Source organism: Lathyrus oleraceus, chromosome 1, assembly GCF_024323335.1.
Source record: "Lathyrus oleraceus cultivar Zhongwan6 chromosome 1, CAAS_Psat_ZW6_1.0, whole genome shotgun sequence".
Taxonomy (NCBI): domain Eukaryota; kingdom Viridiplantae; phylum Streptophyta; class Magnoliopsida; order Fabales; family Fabaceae; genus Lathyrus; species Lathyrus oleraceus.
In genome coordinates this window covers 445,896,129-445,915,331 of record NC_066579.1, presented here as the reverse complement: position 1 = coordinate 445,915,331, position 19,203 = coordinate 445,896,129, and the positions used below count along the sequence as shown (strand labels likewise).

Sequence of the window (19,203 nt, the reverse complement as noted above, 5' to 3'; positions counted from 1 at the left end):
TATGAACTTCTAAGAGCTCTAAATACTACCACTTCCCAATTTCATCCTAATAGTTAGGCATTTGTCTAAGCGTTTGAGGTAATCTGTTAGAGCTTCAATATTACAGGTAATATGTTAGAACTTTAATATTACACCCAGATCTTCTTTTCTTTTTATGAGTATAGAGAAGCGTGTAAAGGAGATTAGATGGGCAATCCATCCTTTCCCCTATACGTCGAACTATAAGGGCTGGAATAACAAATTCCTCCGGATAAGGGGGTAGTGCCAAATTCTCAGAAGGCATATATGAAGAAGATGAGGACATTGATTTCCTCTTAATTGGGCGAATGATCACACCCTATAATTGAGTTATGACCCACACAAATTAAGTGTCACTAAAAAAAAGGGCGGTTGAACTTTTGGAAGGAGATCTGGATAAACTGATAGAAAGAAAGAGAAAAATGAATCTTCAATATAAAAATGATTTTAAGAGGAATTCAAGAAAAAGAAGAGCTTTTAGTGTCCAACTAAAAAGAGTGCACATACTAATAGCACCTTTATATATATATATATATATATATATATATATATATATATATATATATATATATATATATATATATATATATATATATATATAAAAGAAAATAGATCGAACTAAATCTCAATTCAATCTAATTAGATTACAAACAGTTTAAACATCATCAAGGTTGTTATCCAGTGAATCAGATAATAAGTTCGGATAATTATCCATAAAATAATTTGTATTCATTTAAAAAAACAGTGACAACAAAAGGCTAGCAAGGAATTTAAGGGATTATGAATAAACAGTGGATATGCAAGATCAGGATTCCAAAGAAAGATTTTCATGTTCTCTGAATCCTTGAGTTGAGGCTTTTTTTAACTCTAGGGCTCTCTTGTAAGGAGGGGCAATAGGTGGTTGTACTGGATCCAAGCTCTGATATGTTCCTCCAACAACTTTAGGTAGTGGATATGACCTATCAGAGTCATATCCAGTGAGATCCCCACAAGCTAGAAATGGGATATACACCTTATTAGAGCCTTCCAACCACCCACTAACACAATCTGCAACCACACCATCAAATTAATTACTCCAGATCAATGCCATCAAAATAAGTATTTGCGATAGTAGGAAATTCAACAACAAAAAATTGTTATGATGATTAATTAAGCAGACTTCATTCAATGGGGGAAATTGAAGCTAAATTAATTCCTATTTTGTGATTGCTTTTAAGGACTGTCGTACCTGTATCTTCTACCCCTGATGGACTTCCAACTTTCTCAAGTAGCCGATGAAGATCTTTCGGATTGAATCCTTCAGGAGGGGAGTAGTTTTCACAAACTGCAAATGCCTCTGCAGGGGTGGAACAACACAATAATTAGCACAGATAGTATTAACCTACTTTTCCACCCATATGGCAAGGTGTTTGGAGGCACAAGCACAAGAGGAAGAACTAAATTCAACAAGTAGTATATTTGAATCTCATATACGATGTTAGATAATATATAAGCTTCTGGAACATATAGGGCTTATTTGGATAAACAACTTATTTGTAGCTTACAACACAAATGCTTAACAAAATAAGCGTTTATGAAGATACTAGCATTATCTGTTTTTATAACAAAAAATAAAATGCATTTAAATTGTTTTTATATATGTCATAACTTGTTTTCACTAGTTATCTTGAAGAATTTATAAAAATAAATTCAAAAAAATATATAAAAAATGTCATAAGCTGTTTTGATAAAATCTTCCAAACGGTGTTACAAACTTATAACAATAGATAGGATCAAATAAGTCAATCGAAATAGGCCCTTAATGAGTAGCATGACTGCCAATTCTTAAGCTATGACAAATGCTCCCCGATACAGTTCAAAAAGAAGCTATAAAGAGCAGAAAAAATATGCATGTCAAAAATTGTAACAAACAAAGCTGGAAAATAAAATTCTTTTCTATGATGGAAACTAAAATTCTTACCTATGCTGGAATTACGACTGCTTTTTGGTTTTGCGAAAGTCACCACCGGGAAAAATAATTTTAGCTGCAAGCAAAAAAGGCTACTTAGTATATGGAATTATGAATTTTGTATTCAGACTATGATACACCTTTTCCACTTCCCACTTACTATGACTTATTTTAGCAGAAAGCAGAGCAATAAAAAAGTTTCAGAAGTACAATGAAAACTTTAGATAGTCACGAGTAGGTTCTAAGTTCCAGTCTAGACATGCTACAAGTGACAGAAACAGTTCAGAAAAGTAATCTTCAAAGTCAATTACTTTGTTAGCAATCATTTGGCCCATTATTTCCCTTCAGAATTTTGGCAAAACTCTGGATCTTTTCTATGATCTAACTTTCAAAGTTAGAAGTCTTACTGGAATATGTATTACTTTTATTGTTTACAAAGATTCGGAACTTTTATTCTCTGGTTAACCATAAATTTCAGAGATGAGCATCAACTGTCCCTTCACTACAGAAGTTACAATTTACAAAAGCTAATTAAAAGGTAGACGACTGCAGGAGATTAAAACTAAACATATTTATGCCATGTTAAACAATGTGTTTGTCTCCAATGCCTAAAATCATAATGGCAAAGTGAAGCTTCAAATACCTGACAGTATAGAAGGCTTGTGTCCTTTCCTCTAAATATCTTTGCAATAAACTTCCCTCCTTCCTTCAGGACATGAGTAACAATTGTCAACCCCTGCAAGGAGTAATTACTTAGCATCAATTGCAATAAAAAGCCAACAGGATGGTCAAACAAAATTTAGAAAATTTAAGCAAAACAAAGAATAATTCATTTGAATTAAACTACAAACTGTGCACTGATATGTGCTTATTAGACACAGGAGTAGCCTGATTGGAAATAGCAAACATAAATCTATACATCATTGCTTGGCAAGAGGTTAAAGAAGAATAAAAATTAAAGGCAAGGTCACTGATTTTATAGCCTTCAATATTGTCTGTCATCCCCAATTTTAGACAAGGATAATTAACTACTATCAAGCATCAAGATGGCAAACCAAAAAGATATAAAGTGCAATTAATAATAATAATAATAATAATAATAATAATAACAATAATAATAATAATGATGATAATGATAATAATAATAATAATAATATAATAATAATATAATAATAATAATAATAATAATAATAATGAAAGAAATTAAATACTTACAGCAAGTATGAGTTGCGATTGAACAAATTCATCCATATCATGAAGCCCGGTAACTGCAAAAGAAATGAAGCTATATTTTTAAACTACTAACCGAATGAGGAAAAGACTAAGTATCATAGAGTTTTTCCATGGAATGTGTTAAAAATGTCATGGAGTAACCAAAGAGAGATAAATTGATTTTCGTTGGTCCCATGAAAGAGGTCGAGGTTAAAAGAAACAGTGTCATATCATTGTAGCTGTTTGGTAAATATTATGTATCAAGATATTATGAGCTTAAATTATGCATTTTCTTTACCATCAGGAGCACCATCACACACAACCAAGTCGGCCTTGCAACCATCAAAATGTCTAATGACCTGAATAGAACAAGAGAAAAAATGTTGTTTACAAACATAGGTACAATAATCATCAACGAAAGTTTCACTGACGGGATAAAGCAACCTCAAAAAGGTCCATTCTTTCCAGTTCCAACAAACCATAGACTCTAGCAGCAAAGGATCAATTAAGAACAACAAGTGATATACTTGTACATGTCAAATCTATACACATGAATTGGGTTGATTTTATAAAGCAAGGATTTAACTCTTCAAATGATCACACCATGTCTTTACTCTTTTCACTATTTCAAACAGTCTTTCTCACAACATAAACTAAGCAAAAACAATTGGGAAAAAAAAAGAAAAAAGAAACAAGTATAGCATAAGAAAGCAGAGAAAAACCATTATCTTTGACAGAGTAGAAATAACAAACAACCTTTTTCCACAAGGTTAGGATGGAAACATAAATCAATGGTATCATTATGTTCTATCATAAATGTTAGAGAGGAGAAACAATTATATCAAATGAAACTCGTAATGCATACATATGTTCTGATAAATCTAAATTGCTAATAAACCTGGTTGCATGATGAAACTTGAGTAACAGAGTTTAGATAAGAAAAAGAACTGATATCGTCTTCTAATTCTACTGAGACAAGAGTGGCATACTGAAAACTTGTTTCAAAAATGGAAACAAGAGACATTTGTTAACAGAATTAAAATAACACAGATGTACATACCACTTCAGCAGTCCGAGCATTAGTTATATCACCCTGCACCTGGATAACACCTTCAATCGGAGCCATTGGCTGCAAATCAATAGCTACTATAAGAGGAAGATTTTCATCCCTGTAGATCATGATGCAGCAAGGAGTTAACGTTGTCGATAGAGTAATTAACAGTGTTTGGAAGGAAAGGATCATCCTTAACATAAAATACAGCACAAACAAAAAAGAAAAAGGAAATCAATGAATTCAAAACAATTAGAAAAAAATATTGGAAAAAAATCACAAACTGATTCAGAGATTGCCTAATAAAATTCTTATTTTATAAGAACAGTACTAAAAGGTTATCAAATGAACATAGCTATGACCAACAGAGAAAGAGAGCATAGTTTGAGCTTAATTTCAACCCTAGGTCCTAGAATGCATTTACAGGATGTGAGACCTCAATGTAAAGGAAGTCCTTAACAGAGCATAGAACTTCCAAAGAAAATCAACTTACTTTGCATCAGGTACAAGCTTGGCTGGAAGGTACAGTTTACGACTCAAAACCTGCATACAAAAATTTAAGTATTTAGATATCAGGATGGCTGCCAGGTGAGATTTATGAATGCTTGATCTTGTCTTTCCCCCCTCCTATTGTTTATGCAGGGTAATAACTTTAAACTCGTGTTGTTATCCTAACATTAATGACTCATACGTAAGTCCGATTTGGTTCTCATCCTTAATAGTGTTACTTATTTTAGCAATACAGCAAATAGTTTTTGCTAGGTCTCATAATATAACCAAGACTGTAAATAATTAAATACTATTTCCAATAAACAAGCGGTTTTCAGTACAACTTGTTTTTTTGGTGCATTCTGTCTCCTTCAATTGCATTGGTATGTCCAACATTTTGTTACTGTATTTTATATAGATGGAATCTTTGAGGGGGACACTAGAATCTTGACCTAGTCAAATGTTTGTTGACATTAGCCACAACACGAGACATCGTGAAATTATGTTTATAAACAATGATAATGAACTCTACGTTTAAATTCAAACCCTTCCTTAAAGTGAATTATAAGTTGGGACAATTATGGAAATAATGAAGCAGTAGGGAAAAAAAAATAAACTCATTAGCTAAACTCACAACACGGGTGAATGGTTGTGTTAAATATGAAATAAGTTGTTAAATAATAAATGTCTATATGATTGAGAACGAGTCATATGCCAGGTCAGTGATAATTTCATCAGCAATACCTGACTCCAGCTGCCTGGTGCAGCACATAAATCTACAACACGTTTTACCCCTGCATAAAAGATCGAAATTCAAACTGTAAGAAATACGCTGGAACAAAATGTTTGCTAGAACCTTCCATTATTTCTGAGACACTAGCTACAATCACTATTCGTATATTCATGACAGAGGGCAAAAAAAAACTCAACAATTTAAAACGGGATTTCAAGATTGAGGATGTGTACCTTCAAAAATGTTGAATTCTTCATCTATCTGAAGGAGTTTAAAGGCACTTCGAGCACGCCAACCTTCTTCCTTTGCTTTCCGGTAATATATATCCTGGAAATCAATTTAGCTAAGATGAAGTCAACCCCCAAAAAAGACAAGACAAGAAAATAACAATGAATTAAATCAACCATACCCTCTTATCCCTTGAAGCTTTGCCCATAATTTCTCCCTCACTTACTCTGCCTCAAATTCTGTGAACAACAAAAAAAATAAAATGAGAAGAACCATGTAAACAGAAAACAGTTTCTCTGTTTTAGTCATTTTCTCAAACACCTAGTGTGCATTTCAACACATGCATATATTACATACCTTTTCTCCTGAATCAAACTATCCAACAACATTCACTAGCTACTAAAACGCAAAAAACAAAGCAAGAAGAATTCAAGAGAGTAAAATCGAATTGAATGAAGAATCTTGTTCAGTGTTCGAAGTTATTGTAAGAGCTATGATGTTAGAAATTAGAAGGCACTAGGTATATAGGTAATTTGAAGTATAACATAAACCGGGTCGACCCGTTTAAACAAACTTGACCCGGTCTGTTTTATAACCCAAATCCAATTTGGGTTGGAGGGAACATTACAATAACAAGAATACAAATGAAACTTCAAAATCTGAATCAATTTGCGAAACTCGCTCAATTTCAATTAATAAGAAACCCTAATCCCCAATTTCTAAACCAAAACCTCGCACTCCTTGCAAAATCTCACGAAGACGATGGCAATGCTTTCTTCAATCTCTACAACCAAATGCTCTCTCACTCTGATTCTTCTTCTCACAACTACTACACCTTCACCCACGTGCTCAAAGCTTGTTCCTCTTTTCACGCGATCTCCAAAGGTCTCGAAATACACGCGCGTCTCATCAAATCCGGTCACATCTCCGACCGCTTCATCCACAACTCGCTCCTCCACTTCTACCTTTCCTCCAACGACGTCGTTTCAGCTACGCACGTTTTTCAATCAATTCCTTCCCCTGACGTCGTTTCATGGACCTCGCTAATCTCGGGTCTTTCGAAATGCGGATTCGAATCCAAAGCTATCGAGGCTTTCTCTTCCATGAACGTGAAGCCCAATGTGTTAACTCTCGTAAGTGCTTTTTCCGCTTGTTCTACTCTCGGAGCTCTTAGGTTTGGTAAAGCTGTTCACGCTTACGGGATGAAGTCATTGATTGATGGGAACATTGTTTTTTGTAATGCTGCGTTGAATTTGTATGCAAAGTGTGGGTCTTTGTTGAATGCACATAAGGTGTTTGTGAAAATGTCTAAAAGGGATGTTATTTCTTGGACTACTTTATTAATGGCTTATGCACGTGGAGGACACTGTGATGAGGCGGTTGAGGTTTTCAAACAAATGGTGGTTAGTGGAGAAGCTGAACCTAATGAGGCAACGGTTGTAACTGTGTTGTCAGCTTGTGCTTCTGTTGGTTCTTTGAGTTTGGGGTGTTGGGTGCATTCTTATATTGACCAAAGGTCTGACCTTGGTATTGATGGAAATATTGGAAATGCATTGGTTAACATGTATGTTAAATGTGGTGATATGAAAATGGGGTTGAAGGTATTTAACATGGTTGTTCGTAAGGATGTTATTTCTTGGGGTACTGTTATTTGTGGATTGGCTATGAATGGATATGGCAAACAAGCTGTGCAGATGTTTTCACACATGTTGGTTCATGGGGTGTTACCTGATGATGTAACTTTTATTGGGTTGTTGTCTGCATGTAGCCATGTTGGTTTGGTTACTGATGGAATGATGTTCTTCAAAGCTATGAGAGATAGTTATGGCATTGTGCCACAAATGAGGCATTATGGTTGCATGGTAGATATGTATGGACGTGCTGGTATGTTTGAGGAAGCTGTGGCTTTCATTAGAGGTATGCCTGTTGAAGCGGAGGGACCTATTTGGGGTTCTCTTCTTCAGGCTTGTAAAATTTATGGTAATGAAGAGATGTCTGAATGGATTAGGGGACAACTAGGTGAAAAAAATGTTGGTGTTGGTACTCTTGCTTTATTATCCAATCTTTATGCAAGTTCTGACAGGTGGGAGGATGCTAATAAGGTTAGGGAAACAATGAGAGGCCCTGGATTGAAGAAAGTAGCTGGATTTAGCTGGGTTGAACCTGAGGTTAGATTGGATTCAAGTTTATATGTTACTTAGAGGGATCTTTAGGGAAGATTGATGAAGCTGTGTAACACAACACTGCGGTGGTACCAAACAACAGTAGAAACTCCAAAGGTTGAATGAGACCTGTGTCGATGTTTCTCTATAGTCGGTTCATAACTTAGACTCAATATGTGATCTATTCCATTATTGTACAAGTTAATAAAATGCTTCGATTGGCAGCAAGCAGTGGAATTCGATGACAAAAGTATAACCTATAATGTATATTCAACATATAGAATTAAACTCAAGACTCGTGTCCAATTTCACCTCTTAAATGTCTAACTTGCCTATGTGATGTACTGTCAAATCACACGAGAGAATTTGTCAAGTTAACAATTCTATTGCTATAAATTGTGGCTGTTTCATGGGTGCATCAAATTATACGATAGTGAAAAGCCAGTCAGCTGAGAATTTGATACCAACTTTGATTTCGATGGGTGCTTTTCTACTAGGATGGTGAATCATTCTGGTAGTGTAGCGCTGCTGCTGTGGTCATGCTCGTAATTTGTGTTGATTTTAGTGGTTCTTTCCCCTGAATTGCAATGAAATGGTTGTTTTACCCAATGTAAGGAATCCATGATAACTCGAAGAAATGCAAGAAATTGAAAGATTGTTCTTGTGGCAACAAATGTTGGTCTATCTACTTCCTTCCCTGGTTTCACCTACAAGGTTAGATAGAAGGGTTCCACAAGGTGCCAGTGCTGGAGGAGTGGGATAGTTTAGTGATTAACTTGATAGATTGTAAATATAGTTTAGAGATTATTTATTATATTTTTATATTTCATGAACCATATAAAAGATATTGTGGAAGTTTAGAATCAAATTCAAGATTTACTCATTCATATTTAACTCAACATCTTATTTGACCATTTTACCAAACCCTTTTCATTTTATAGCACTACTTGATCTTGATTCAATTAAAGTGATTCTTCTCAAGAGAGCCTGTTTCCTTGTCAGTTAGCATGAATGATCCAATACATGGAATTAAAATTTGATGTGGATCAGTTTCTATTTGTTTAAGAGTTTAATACTATGTATCCCTTACACAAGAAAATGTTTAATTGATCGAAACTGGTACCAATTGATAGTATTAACGAATAACTATTGTTTATCTCTTGGGAAAGGTTCTCAGACAAGAGACGATCCACACAACTACAAGCTTGAGTAGAAAATAAAAAGTTACCCTTGGAAATATGCAAAGACATGAGTTTACCTCTTTAGGCCGTTCTCTTTGGGGTAACTCATTTTTGTGACCGCGGGTCAAGGAGCTCTTAACTTGGTTTGTCATGTTGTGAATGTTTATTCCAAATGTTTGTTTGTCGAGAAAAGGGGTCTTTTGAGAGATCTTGTGAGGTGTACCAGCAATCTCTAGTGTGAGGTCTGATGTGTGGTTGGAGATTTAAATTATGTGCGTTGGTTCATGAGAAAATTGAAGGTCATGGATCTCAAAGGCTTTCTGATTTTGCAAAACATGTAGTCTTCTCTTAAAAAACTATCACATGGAGCTCTTTGACTTGTCTCTCCTAGGTTGGCGTTTTACTTCCGATGTTTGTTGGGAGTTATGGGGAATGACTTCCCAGTTGGTTGTATCATCTGACGTTTATGATAATTACCTAATAAATTCAACAACCACTACATTGATCATAGTGATTTTAATTACATAGTTTTGAATATTTGGACTAACTCTATGTCTATTGGTTGGAAAGTTTTTGCCGTTAAAGAGAAACTCGAATCTCTGAAAGGTTATCTTAAATGTTGGGGGAGAGAAGTGTTTGGTGTTATAGAGACTAAGATCAATGTGTTGTTGGAAAGTATTAGTTTTTTTTAATCTTAAAGCGGATTAAGGTCCCCTTTCGGATGCAGACGTTGCTTCAAGAAGTAGAGATCTTTCAGATCTTTGGTCCTTTCTCTATTCCACGCATTCTCAAATTGCTTAAAGATTTAGGGATTGATAGCTTAGGCAATATGATATTAACTCTGATTATTTCTATTAGAAGTATAGGATGAAGGATTGAGCTTTTCCTTGTATTAAGAATTAGGTTGTGGCATAATTCCCTTCTCTAGCCCTTGAATTGTCCATAGCAGAATTCAGTTAGAGATTAGTTGTAACTAACTGAATTCTATTGAGAGTTAGTTACTCAACTGCCATATAAATTCTCCTATTGTAACAAAATTGCGAATAATGAAAATTTCTAAATTTTGTTAACTCTAATATGGTATTAGAGAACTTCTCTAAATCCATTGTGTGTTCATGTTTTCTTCATCCTTTTCACGCCTTCTCAAATTTCTTGAGTTACTACAACTCATGATGATGTCATTGCTGCTGCAAGATCAACGTTTATGCAATGAATCGCTGTGAAATTAGATGAAACTAACTATCGTCAATGGAAACAACAAGTAGAAAATGTTCTACATGGCACAAAAACTTTGAAGTTTTTAGTCACACCGCAAATTCTTAAACACTTTCTCACAGTTATAGCTCGTGAATATGATTCAAAGAACCACGATTATGTCAAATGGGAAGATAAGATTCTCTACTATGCACATGACTTATATTGACGGTCCTCGATTCTCTTCTCTCTCAATTCGTCTTACTGCGTCATTCGTGGAAATTTTGGGAGGAAATACATGAGTTTTGTCATTCGCGAAAAAATGATCCAAACAACTCAAATTAGAGATACAGTCACTGTCGAAGGATACACATTATATTGCAAAATTCCTCACAGACGTTCGTATAGTTGTTGACACTCTAATGCCAATTAGTGATCTTATTCTTCTTATTCTTCATCCTTATCAAATTGAACTTATTCTTTAAGTCTTACTAATTAAATTTGATTGAGTTGTCGAAGTAGTATCAGATACGTATCTTATCATATACTCGTGTCGTGTGTAGATCTAAAAGACAACCGACTTATAGATCACCAAACCATATGCATATGAACTCATTTAGGCCTATCATTCCTTCATTGAACACTCACTATGTTGCACCTATACCTCATGCACTAGTAACTACAACTCACACATGTTTCTACGATCAAGCATGGTATCTTGACTCAGGATTCACACACCATGTAACACCTAATGCCTCTAATATCATGGAATCAATCTCTCTTCCAAGATCTCATCATGTTCACATTGGAAATGGCCAAGGTTTTTCTATCACCTCTCTACCTCTCAAATTTTGGGACTATGCCCTCATTTTAACTACCTATCTCATAAATATACTACAATATCCCTCATAAAATTTAGTTAGAGATTAGTTGTAACTAACTGAATTATATCGAGAGTTAGTTACTCAATTGCTCTATAAATTCTCCTATTATTACATAATTGAGAATAATGAAAAATTCTAATTTTGTTAACTCTTTCCCTGCTTCTATATCTAGTCTCTTTTTTTTCAATGAGTGCCATTTCTAACAATTTTCATGCTTCAATGAGGAGTAGGTTGAGGAAAAATACAATCACAAAACTTTGTGTTTTAATTTTTGGATGGATAAGATGAAGGAGGTGTATGGTGAGATTCTCAAATTCTTCACCAACCAATTTTCATAATCTTTTCAAGATAGATCGATTTTTGATGGTGTAGGTTTAAAAACTATCACTCCCAAGAACCATGTGTATTTTTCTCTCCCTTCATCTTTTTAGATATTGATATAGTGGTAGTTGAGTCTGAGGGGGAGTAAAAGCTCCGGTCCAAATGGGTTTTATTTTATTTTTTTCAAGAGGTTCCGACAACTTCTTTGGGAGGATGTATTTAATCAATTTTTTTTGTAACTATCGCCTTATCTAGCTCCTTCTACTTTTATTTTGCTATGTTGATTTTAAAGGTAGAGTCTTCATCCTCTCTTAGTGATTTTAGACTAAATCACTAAATTCCCTAGTTGGTTTCTTGCATAAACTACTTGATAAAGTGTTAGATATTAGACTAGTCATATCGATGGATACGATTATTTCTCCTAACCAGACGTTTTCATAAAATGTCATCTTTTGGTACATGGAGTGGTGGTTGTTAATGAGATTGTAGATTTGGTTAGGAAATCTAAAAAAGATTGTCTTATATTTAAAATGTACTTTGAGAAAATTTATGATTCTGTTAGTTGGAATTTTCTAAACTACATGATGGACAAATTAAGTTTGGTGTTAGGATGAAAGCTTGGATGTATGCTTGTGTGTTCTTTGGGAAATTGGTGGTCCTAGTCAATATGTGCCCCACACAAGAAATTAATATCCATTGAGGGCTGAAGTTGAGTGATCCTCAAGCAGGATGGTCATAGTCAATGGTTATTGAGGTCCTAAGTGGTTTGTTTCAAAGAGTTGTAGATCTTGGTCTCTTATTTGATTTTAAGGTGGGTACCTCGTGTAACACCCCGATAAAATATGATAATTATTTAAATTAAGTTAATAGTATATTTATTAATTTAATTAAATAATTGGAATATTATTGGATTATTATTATTGGAATAATAAAGTTGGAATATATATATAAAGAGTTCCATTTGGTAAAAAGGGTTTTTCACGTGAAAACCAGAGAAGCGACAGAAAGTGAGAAAAGGGCAAAGAGGAAGAGCAAGAGAACAATGGTTGAAGAAGGGAAAAGCTTGAAGCTAAAGGATTGCCGGATTAACTCAGGTAAGGGGGGTTTATCGTCGTTTAATGGGTATTATGGGTTAACATGTAATGGGTAGTAATAAGCCATTGAATTGACCCTAATTGGGATGAGGAATGTTGTAAATGGTGATGAATAAGTTATGTTAAAACTGTAATTGAATCTATATGTGGGTGAATCGTAAATTTCTGGACGTGTAGCTTTTTACGGAATTGAAATCGGAGGTCCGGAAGTCCTCCGACGGCGAAAAATGCGGGGGATTCTGCATTCTGTTCGTGTTAGCGCAGGAACAGCTTTCTGTCTTGCGTTAACCGGTTAACCCAGGGTGTTAACCGGTTAACACTGTTATGAATTATGAGAAATTGTTGTCTGTCTTGCGTTAACCGGTTAACCCAGGGCGTTAACCGGTTAACACTGTTAAAATGTGCCAGGAAGCGTGTTCTGTTGTTGCGTTAACCGGTTAACCCAGGACGTTAACCGGTTAACACTGTTTGAAAAGTGAAAAATTGATATTTAAATATTGTGGACATATTTGATGATTGGCCTATATTGGTGTATGATATAGTAGGGATCATTTCCCGTTGTTTTGAGCAGTAGGGGTATTAGTAGAGTGTGCTAATACTGTGATTTATTATTTGGCATGATATGAATATGATTCTGTGATACATATGCTGATGATGTGTGATGGTATGCATAATGCTGTGAATGTATCTGTTATGTATGCAATTGTGAATGGACTGTTTATGGCTTAGAGTGTGAGCATATGTCCATTGTGGATTGTTGTTGATGTTGCATGCTATGTGATTTAGCGTGCATAGTATGGCCTTTATGGTGGTAGCTAATTCCCATGGTGAGGAATTAGTGAGTGAGTTATTGTGGATTGTTGTTGATGTTTGCATGCTAGGTGATTTAGCGTGCATAGCATAGCCCTTGGGGTGGTAGCTAATTCCCATGGTGAGGAATTAGTGAGTGAGTCACTAGGTCTCAAATGAGTGGGACTAGTGAGCTTGGTAGCCGTATCTGGGTTTGATCGGTGAGGTTGAACTATGTGTTCACGAATAGTCGGTACCGCATGCATGGAGTCTCATTGCATAATATATGTATGGCGTATAATATGAATGGATGTATTCCAATATTATACGTGTGTTTTGTGTTGGGTTGAGTATGATTATGATTTTGAGTTGATGTTGCCGTTGATGAATGTGTGATCTGATTTGGGTGATGAAATGTGTTAAATTACTTAGCATTACATGATATTTTATAATGCTTATTATATCGATTGAGGAACTCACCCTTACAACTATGTTTCAGGTAACGAGCAGTGATTGAGTAGAAGCTAGTACTTGAAGTCTAGTGTAGTTCCTTAGTGGGTCATGCTCTGGTAGATGTAACATCGGGATGGGATGTTTTACTTTGTTTTCATTTTGGTTGTTGAACAACTTTACATGTAATGTGTTACATGGTTTGCATGATTGATTAGATCTCTATCCCCTGCGAATTGTGCAATGTTTTATTTTGATTAATAAATGAGCATGACAAGCTATTATGGTGAATGGTGTGAAGTGTCAAGTGTGACACCCTTAAATTGCATATCTACTCTGATTTATATTTGTTGTTTTAATAATTATTGGGGTATTTTAGAAGGGTGTTACACCTCGAGTCTTGTGGTTTCTCATCTTTAGTTTCCCAAAAACATGTCGATTTTGGGTGAGGTTACTCTTGATAATATTTCTGTTATTAAATATATTCTTTGGGTCTTTGAGGTTGCTTTGGGTCTTCAGGTGAATTTTGTTAAGATTAGTTTGGTAGAGGTTAATGTTGATTTTGATTTCTTAGTTTTAGCGGGAGGATTTTTGCATTGCAAACTTGATACCCATCTATTTAAGTATCTAAGTCTCCTGATTGGCTTTAATCCCCGCCAAGTTGTTAACTGAATACCCTTGTTTAACTCAATATTGAGAAAGCTTGAGTATTAGGGTAACAAGTATAATAACTTTGGTGGCAGAGTGATATAGTTAAACTCGGTTCTTAAATTGATACCCATTTTATTTTTTTCCTTCCTTAAAATAAGAAAAGGTAAGATAACTTGGGTTCTTTGGTCGAAGGTAGCCAGTCTGGAAGAGTCTAGTTTCACATGAATTTTCTTTGGAAGAGAATCACTCGCAAAGGTAAGATAACTTGGGTTCCTTGGTCGATTGTGTGTAAGCCTAAGAAAGATGAAGGCTCAAGATGTTAGATATTTGTGTCATGTTAACTTGATGCTTCTAGGTAAGTGGAGATGGAGGTTGCTACATGGAGGGTGTTGGGAGGCGTTGACCTCTTGGGCCGGACTTTAATTGGGGACGTCCCTGGAGATAGAACCATTACCTAGGATAAAGTTTTTAGGTGTATGGTGATTATTGATCCATTTAGGTGTATGGTGATTATTGGCCCATATAACATTGATTGTTTCTTTTGCCATGAATTTAGTGAGTCTTACGACCATCTTCTTGTCTCTTATGACATGACACCCTCCATTTGGTATAATGTCATTAGATGACTTGGTTGAGGGTTGATTCTTTCTAGAAGTATAAGATTGATCATAGATATTGTGAGATCTTTTGAGTCTATGTCTAGAGTTAGGTATGACTTATCTCAGTTTTGAAATTTTGTAGAGTGGGCTATCGGAAAATCCCGAAATGAGTTAATTTATTCAGGTTGAGTTATACTAAAAAGGAATTGTTGGACATAGTGATCATTTGGTCTTGTAAATACTTTCTTGGTATAACCTTTTGTGACCCCTATTCTTTCTTAGAGTGAAAGGTGAACCTTGTTTTGTCCTTACATCGATAGTTTGTCTTTGAGGGAGTGAAGTTCCAGATTCTGGAGGCAATGTTTATTTTTGGAAGGCTTGTTGGTGTTCTTTCCTACAATTTTCCATTACCTGTCATTGGGATTCTTATTTTCCTCTCTCTTGTTGGAGATTTTCTTTTTTGGTTATTATCTTTATCTATTTTGTTTTCCATTTTTTTTTGCTTATTTAATCTTTTTTTTGCTTATTCAACCATATCATGTGCTTGAGACAATATCAATTTTGAGTGTTTATGATCTTTCTTGAGTTGGAGTTTTTTACAATATTTTCTAGAGGATTCTACTTTAAGAGTAGTTTACCCTTGTTGGGCTCTCGTTGTTGTTTCCTTAATAGGTAGGGTTTGACCCTGATTTTCTTTGCTTGTTTGTGGAGCTAAAGTGATCTTTTTAAGAGAGTCACTTTTATTTGCTTATAAAGTTCTTGATTTTTTGAAGTTGTGTGGCTTTTGGTCTTGTTAGTGTTTACCGTGAAAATTGGTAAACAACCGCTGGTCCTCCAAATTACAGAAACTTTGGTTATTCACAAGATCGACCAAATTGATCTGAGGGCATGTGTTATTGTTCTAAAAATCTTATATGAGAATATGGACACTTCGACAGTATCCTTAAATAAAAATATTTGATGAAAGCGTTTTTAAGAAGATAAATGGAAAAAATGCAAGTGAAGTATAAAACAATGTTTGATAAATAACTGATAGTAAAAGACAATTGTTAAACAAGAAGATGTAAATGAACTTTAATTGATATGAGTATAATGGTCTTATCAAACGTACATTCTCAATTGTACTCTTTTCTCTACACACTGGAAACTTTGAGTAAATGTGATTGATTGTGCAGTAATTTAAACACCCCGATCCTAACATTAGGATGCCTATTTATACTAAATCAAAATAACTGCCTCCAACGAATCTTTTCTCAGGCGCTGACACGTTACACTCGGCATGCCTTCGACTCATGAGAATGCTTCACGTATCCCTTCTTATAAAAATGGATAAGAATGAAATACGGTTACTCCCTTGCCATTCAAAATTCAAATATATGTCGGACAACCTTTCCGTCGAAGTAACCTTCTGAACTTGAGATTATCCCTAAGTGTCACATTCATCTTCCTACACAGAAGACAGATTTCGATACATCCTAAGTTTCATATTCTTGTCGAACAACTTGTTTGCCAAAATCCTAGTTAACCCCACAGAGCATTCTCTTTCCTTATCTTATCACATCTAACCTGATGTCGAAATTCCCACCTAACAAATTATCCCCCAAACAATGCCTCTTTTCGATATATAGAAGAAAAAGGTATTGTTTTATTTCTTGACAAACTTATTTCGACATCGCATAACTATTCCTCTGCTATGATGTCCCCGTCATGATGATCATTTTAGCAAAATGTTGCTTCAGAACCCACGTGAGGATCCTTAGGTAATCATCATGTTTCCTAACCTTTAGGAAATCGTGCCTAGCCATTAACTGCTACCATTCATCATGGCCATTTACACTAACACGTGTCCACTTTCTCTTTCCCCATTAATGCCTAAAAAAATTGTTTCCAATTCCCAACATACAAATGGACATTCTCAATATTTTATCTTTCTTTTTCTCTCTCAACTCTTCGCATTATGATCCTTCTCAAAGAACCACACTTCTTCCATTCTTCATCTTCCTTAAGCAAAAACCTACTTCGGTTCCTCCTTCCAACAATAGCATCATCTACAAAAATCATTAAAGAATCCAACAAAAACACCAAAGATTCCAAGAAATCTCAAAGCCTTCCACTTGATGACAAGATCTTGGGCCCAAACACCGTGGGTAACCAACAGTACATTCCAGAACCATTAACTGAAGAACAAAGGATGATTTTTCAATCTCAGGTACTAATTCCTATTTCTATTTCTGGGAAAATTCATGCAGTGCTAGGACCTCTGTCAAACCCAAATGTTGATCCTGACAGGCTCAAGGAATTTTTCCCCACTTATCATACATATAAACCCATAGCTTGTGTCAAAAAACCCAAGGCCAATGAGGAAACCCATACTGATGAAAACCCTCATCCAGATAACCACGGTAACCCTTCGACTGAGGAACCCATCGACTTGACTTATATGAACTAAGGTTTCAGGGTATTTTGGTCATGTCCCTTATTTCGAGATCCCTCTAATTATTTGAGTTGGCTAGAAAAAATTGAGAAAAAGAAGTCCCAGGTCTGGAAAGAAATGGGCATCTTCGACCTGATACAATTGTTGAAAGTAGGACCTGGCTATTGTCAGTCTATGCTAGTTTCTTCTTTGTACTTTTGGGATAGTACCCATCACACCTTTCACCTTCCCCGTGGTATGATGACACCCACATTGTTCGACGTTGCTGCCATAACAGGACTCAAACATATGGGCGAAACCTATGACCCAGACTTCTTATCTAAGGCGTCATAGGTAATGATGACTCTGACGTCACAAGACAGCTGGGAGAAACTGAAAAGTTTTTGTAACATTGGGACATTTAGTGACACGCCAGAATTGTCCAAGGCGTCGAAGTGTGTTCTCAAAAAATGCCTTTTTCTTTTATGTGTCGAAAATGATATTTTTGGGGGGCAATTTGTTGGCTCCTAATTTCGACGCCCATATTAGAATTAGGAAATGGAGTTCCCTGTGAAGATGTTTAGACTAGATCTGATATTGGGAGCTCTAGTCAAAGATGCCTTGATGAGAGGAGCAAGATGCTGCAGTGACTTAGAAATATTTTTAGTGTTTGAAGACTTTTGCGACGAGAGATTCAAATTCAAATAAAGGAGGGAACTTTTGTTCTTATCTGAATTGCTGAAGATACACGTGGAGCATAGTAGATAGTTGCATCCATGCAAAACGCCATTTGTCTCAATGTGATAGAAAGGTCGTTATAAGCGGTTATTTTGGTTAGTATAAATAAAAGGTCTTAGTGCTAGGATCGTGTGTGTTAAAAATGTGTACAAAATCTATAAAATTTACCAAGTATTCGTGTGTAGAGAAACAGTAAATTGAGAAATGTACGTTCAATTTACATCATTGTCATTTACTTTGAAGTAATTCAATACATCTTTATTTTCCAGAAATATTTCTTTATTTAAAGGATTTATCTTTGTTGTCATTTATTTTCGTTCTTACAACGTTCTCTTTATTTTGTGTTGGTCATTTTCTTTTTAAGTATCTTCATGAATCACTATTATTGCAAACACTGTCGAAGTGTTTATGTTCACTAGAATTCACTTTAACAAATAATTAGCATATGTCCTATGATCAATCTGATCGATCCTGTAAGTAACCAAATTTAGTAATTGGAAGATCAACAGTTGTTTACCAATTTTCACGGTAAACACTCGACCAAGCACTTTTTGGAATTAAACACTACAACAATCGATTTACATCCTGGAGCAATCGATTGACCATTCCATTTTTTGCCTAAAGAAATCGATTGTCATAGTGTAATTTTGTATATTTTTTTAATGTTAAAATTATAGCAATCGATTGACATAGTAGGTCAATCAATTGTCATTTGTAGGAAATAAAAAAATTCTGAATCTTTTCATACATTTTCATGGCACGTGTTCATAGACACCTTTCTAAATCATAGCAACATATTTTCTGATTATTTCTAAAGCATTGTCATGTATTTCAAAGGGTATCATGTGTCACTATAAATGCCAAATTTTTCATTGTTCAAAACACCTCTTTCATGAATAATTTTCTTTTGTTTTTAAATGTTAGTAATATTTGACAAAGAAATTTTTTCCTGCATAATTTTCAATCATATGTAGAAAAGTTTAGTGAAAACACTTTAGCACTTAAATACTTATATCATATTGATTTGTTCATTGAAGGAGAAGATTGA

At 35.0% G+C, this 19,203-nt stretch overlaps 2 protein-coding genes across 2 annotated transcripts; one reads left to right on the top strand and one right to left on the bottom strand.

Moving 5' to 3' along the window:
* Nucleotides 1–637: 637 nt before the first annotated feature.
* On the bottom strand, nucleotides 638–6,262 carry LOC127082250 (putative tRNA (cytidine(32)/guanosine(34)-2'-O)-methyltransferase). The gene is made up of 12 exons (XM_051022494.1): nucleotides 6,037–6,262; nucleotides 5,861–5,918; nucleotides 5,685–5,778; nucleotides 5,463–5,512; nucleotides 4,723–4,772; nucleotides 4,239–4,347; nucleotides 3,477–3,537; nucleotides 3,182–3,234; nucleotides 2,610–2,702; nucleotides 1,979–2,042; nucleotides 1,247–1,354; nucleotides 638–1,065 (listed from the first exon to the last, which is right to left on the bottom strand). Exons 2-12 carry the CDS (start codon nucleotides 5,885–5,887, stop codon nucleotides 824–826), a joined length of 951 nt encoding a protein of 316 aa, XP_050878451.1. The 5' UTR covers nucleotides 5,888–5,918; nucleotides 6,037–6,262; the 3' UTR covers nucleotides 638–823.
* A 10-nt stretch (nucleotides 6,263–6,272) lies between these two features.
* Nucleotides 6,273–8,069, top strand: LOC127082242 (pentatricopeptide repeat-containing protein At2g29760, chloroplastic). Its single transcript, XM_051022487.1, has one exon. It carries the CDS (start codon nucleotides 6,324–6,326, stop codon nucleotides 7,878–7,880), a length of 1,557 nt encoding a protein of 518 aa, XP_050878444.1. The 5' UTR covers nucleotides 6,273–6,323; the 3' UTR covers nucleotides 7,881–8,069.
* Nucleotides 8,070–19,203: the final 11,134 nt, after the last annotated feature.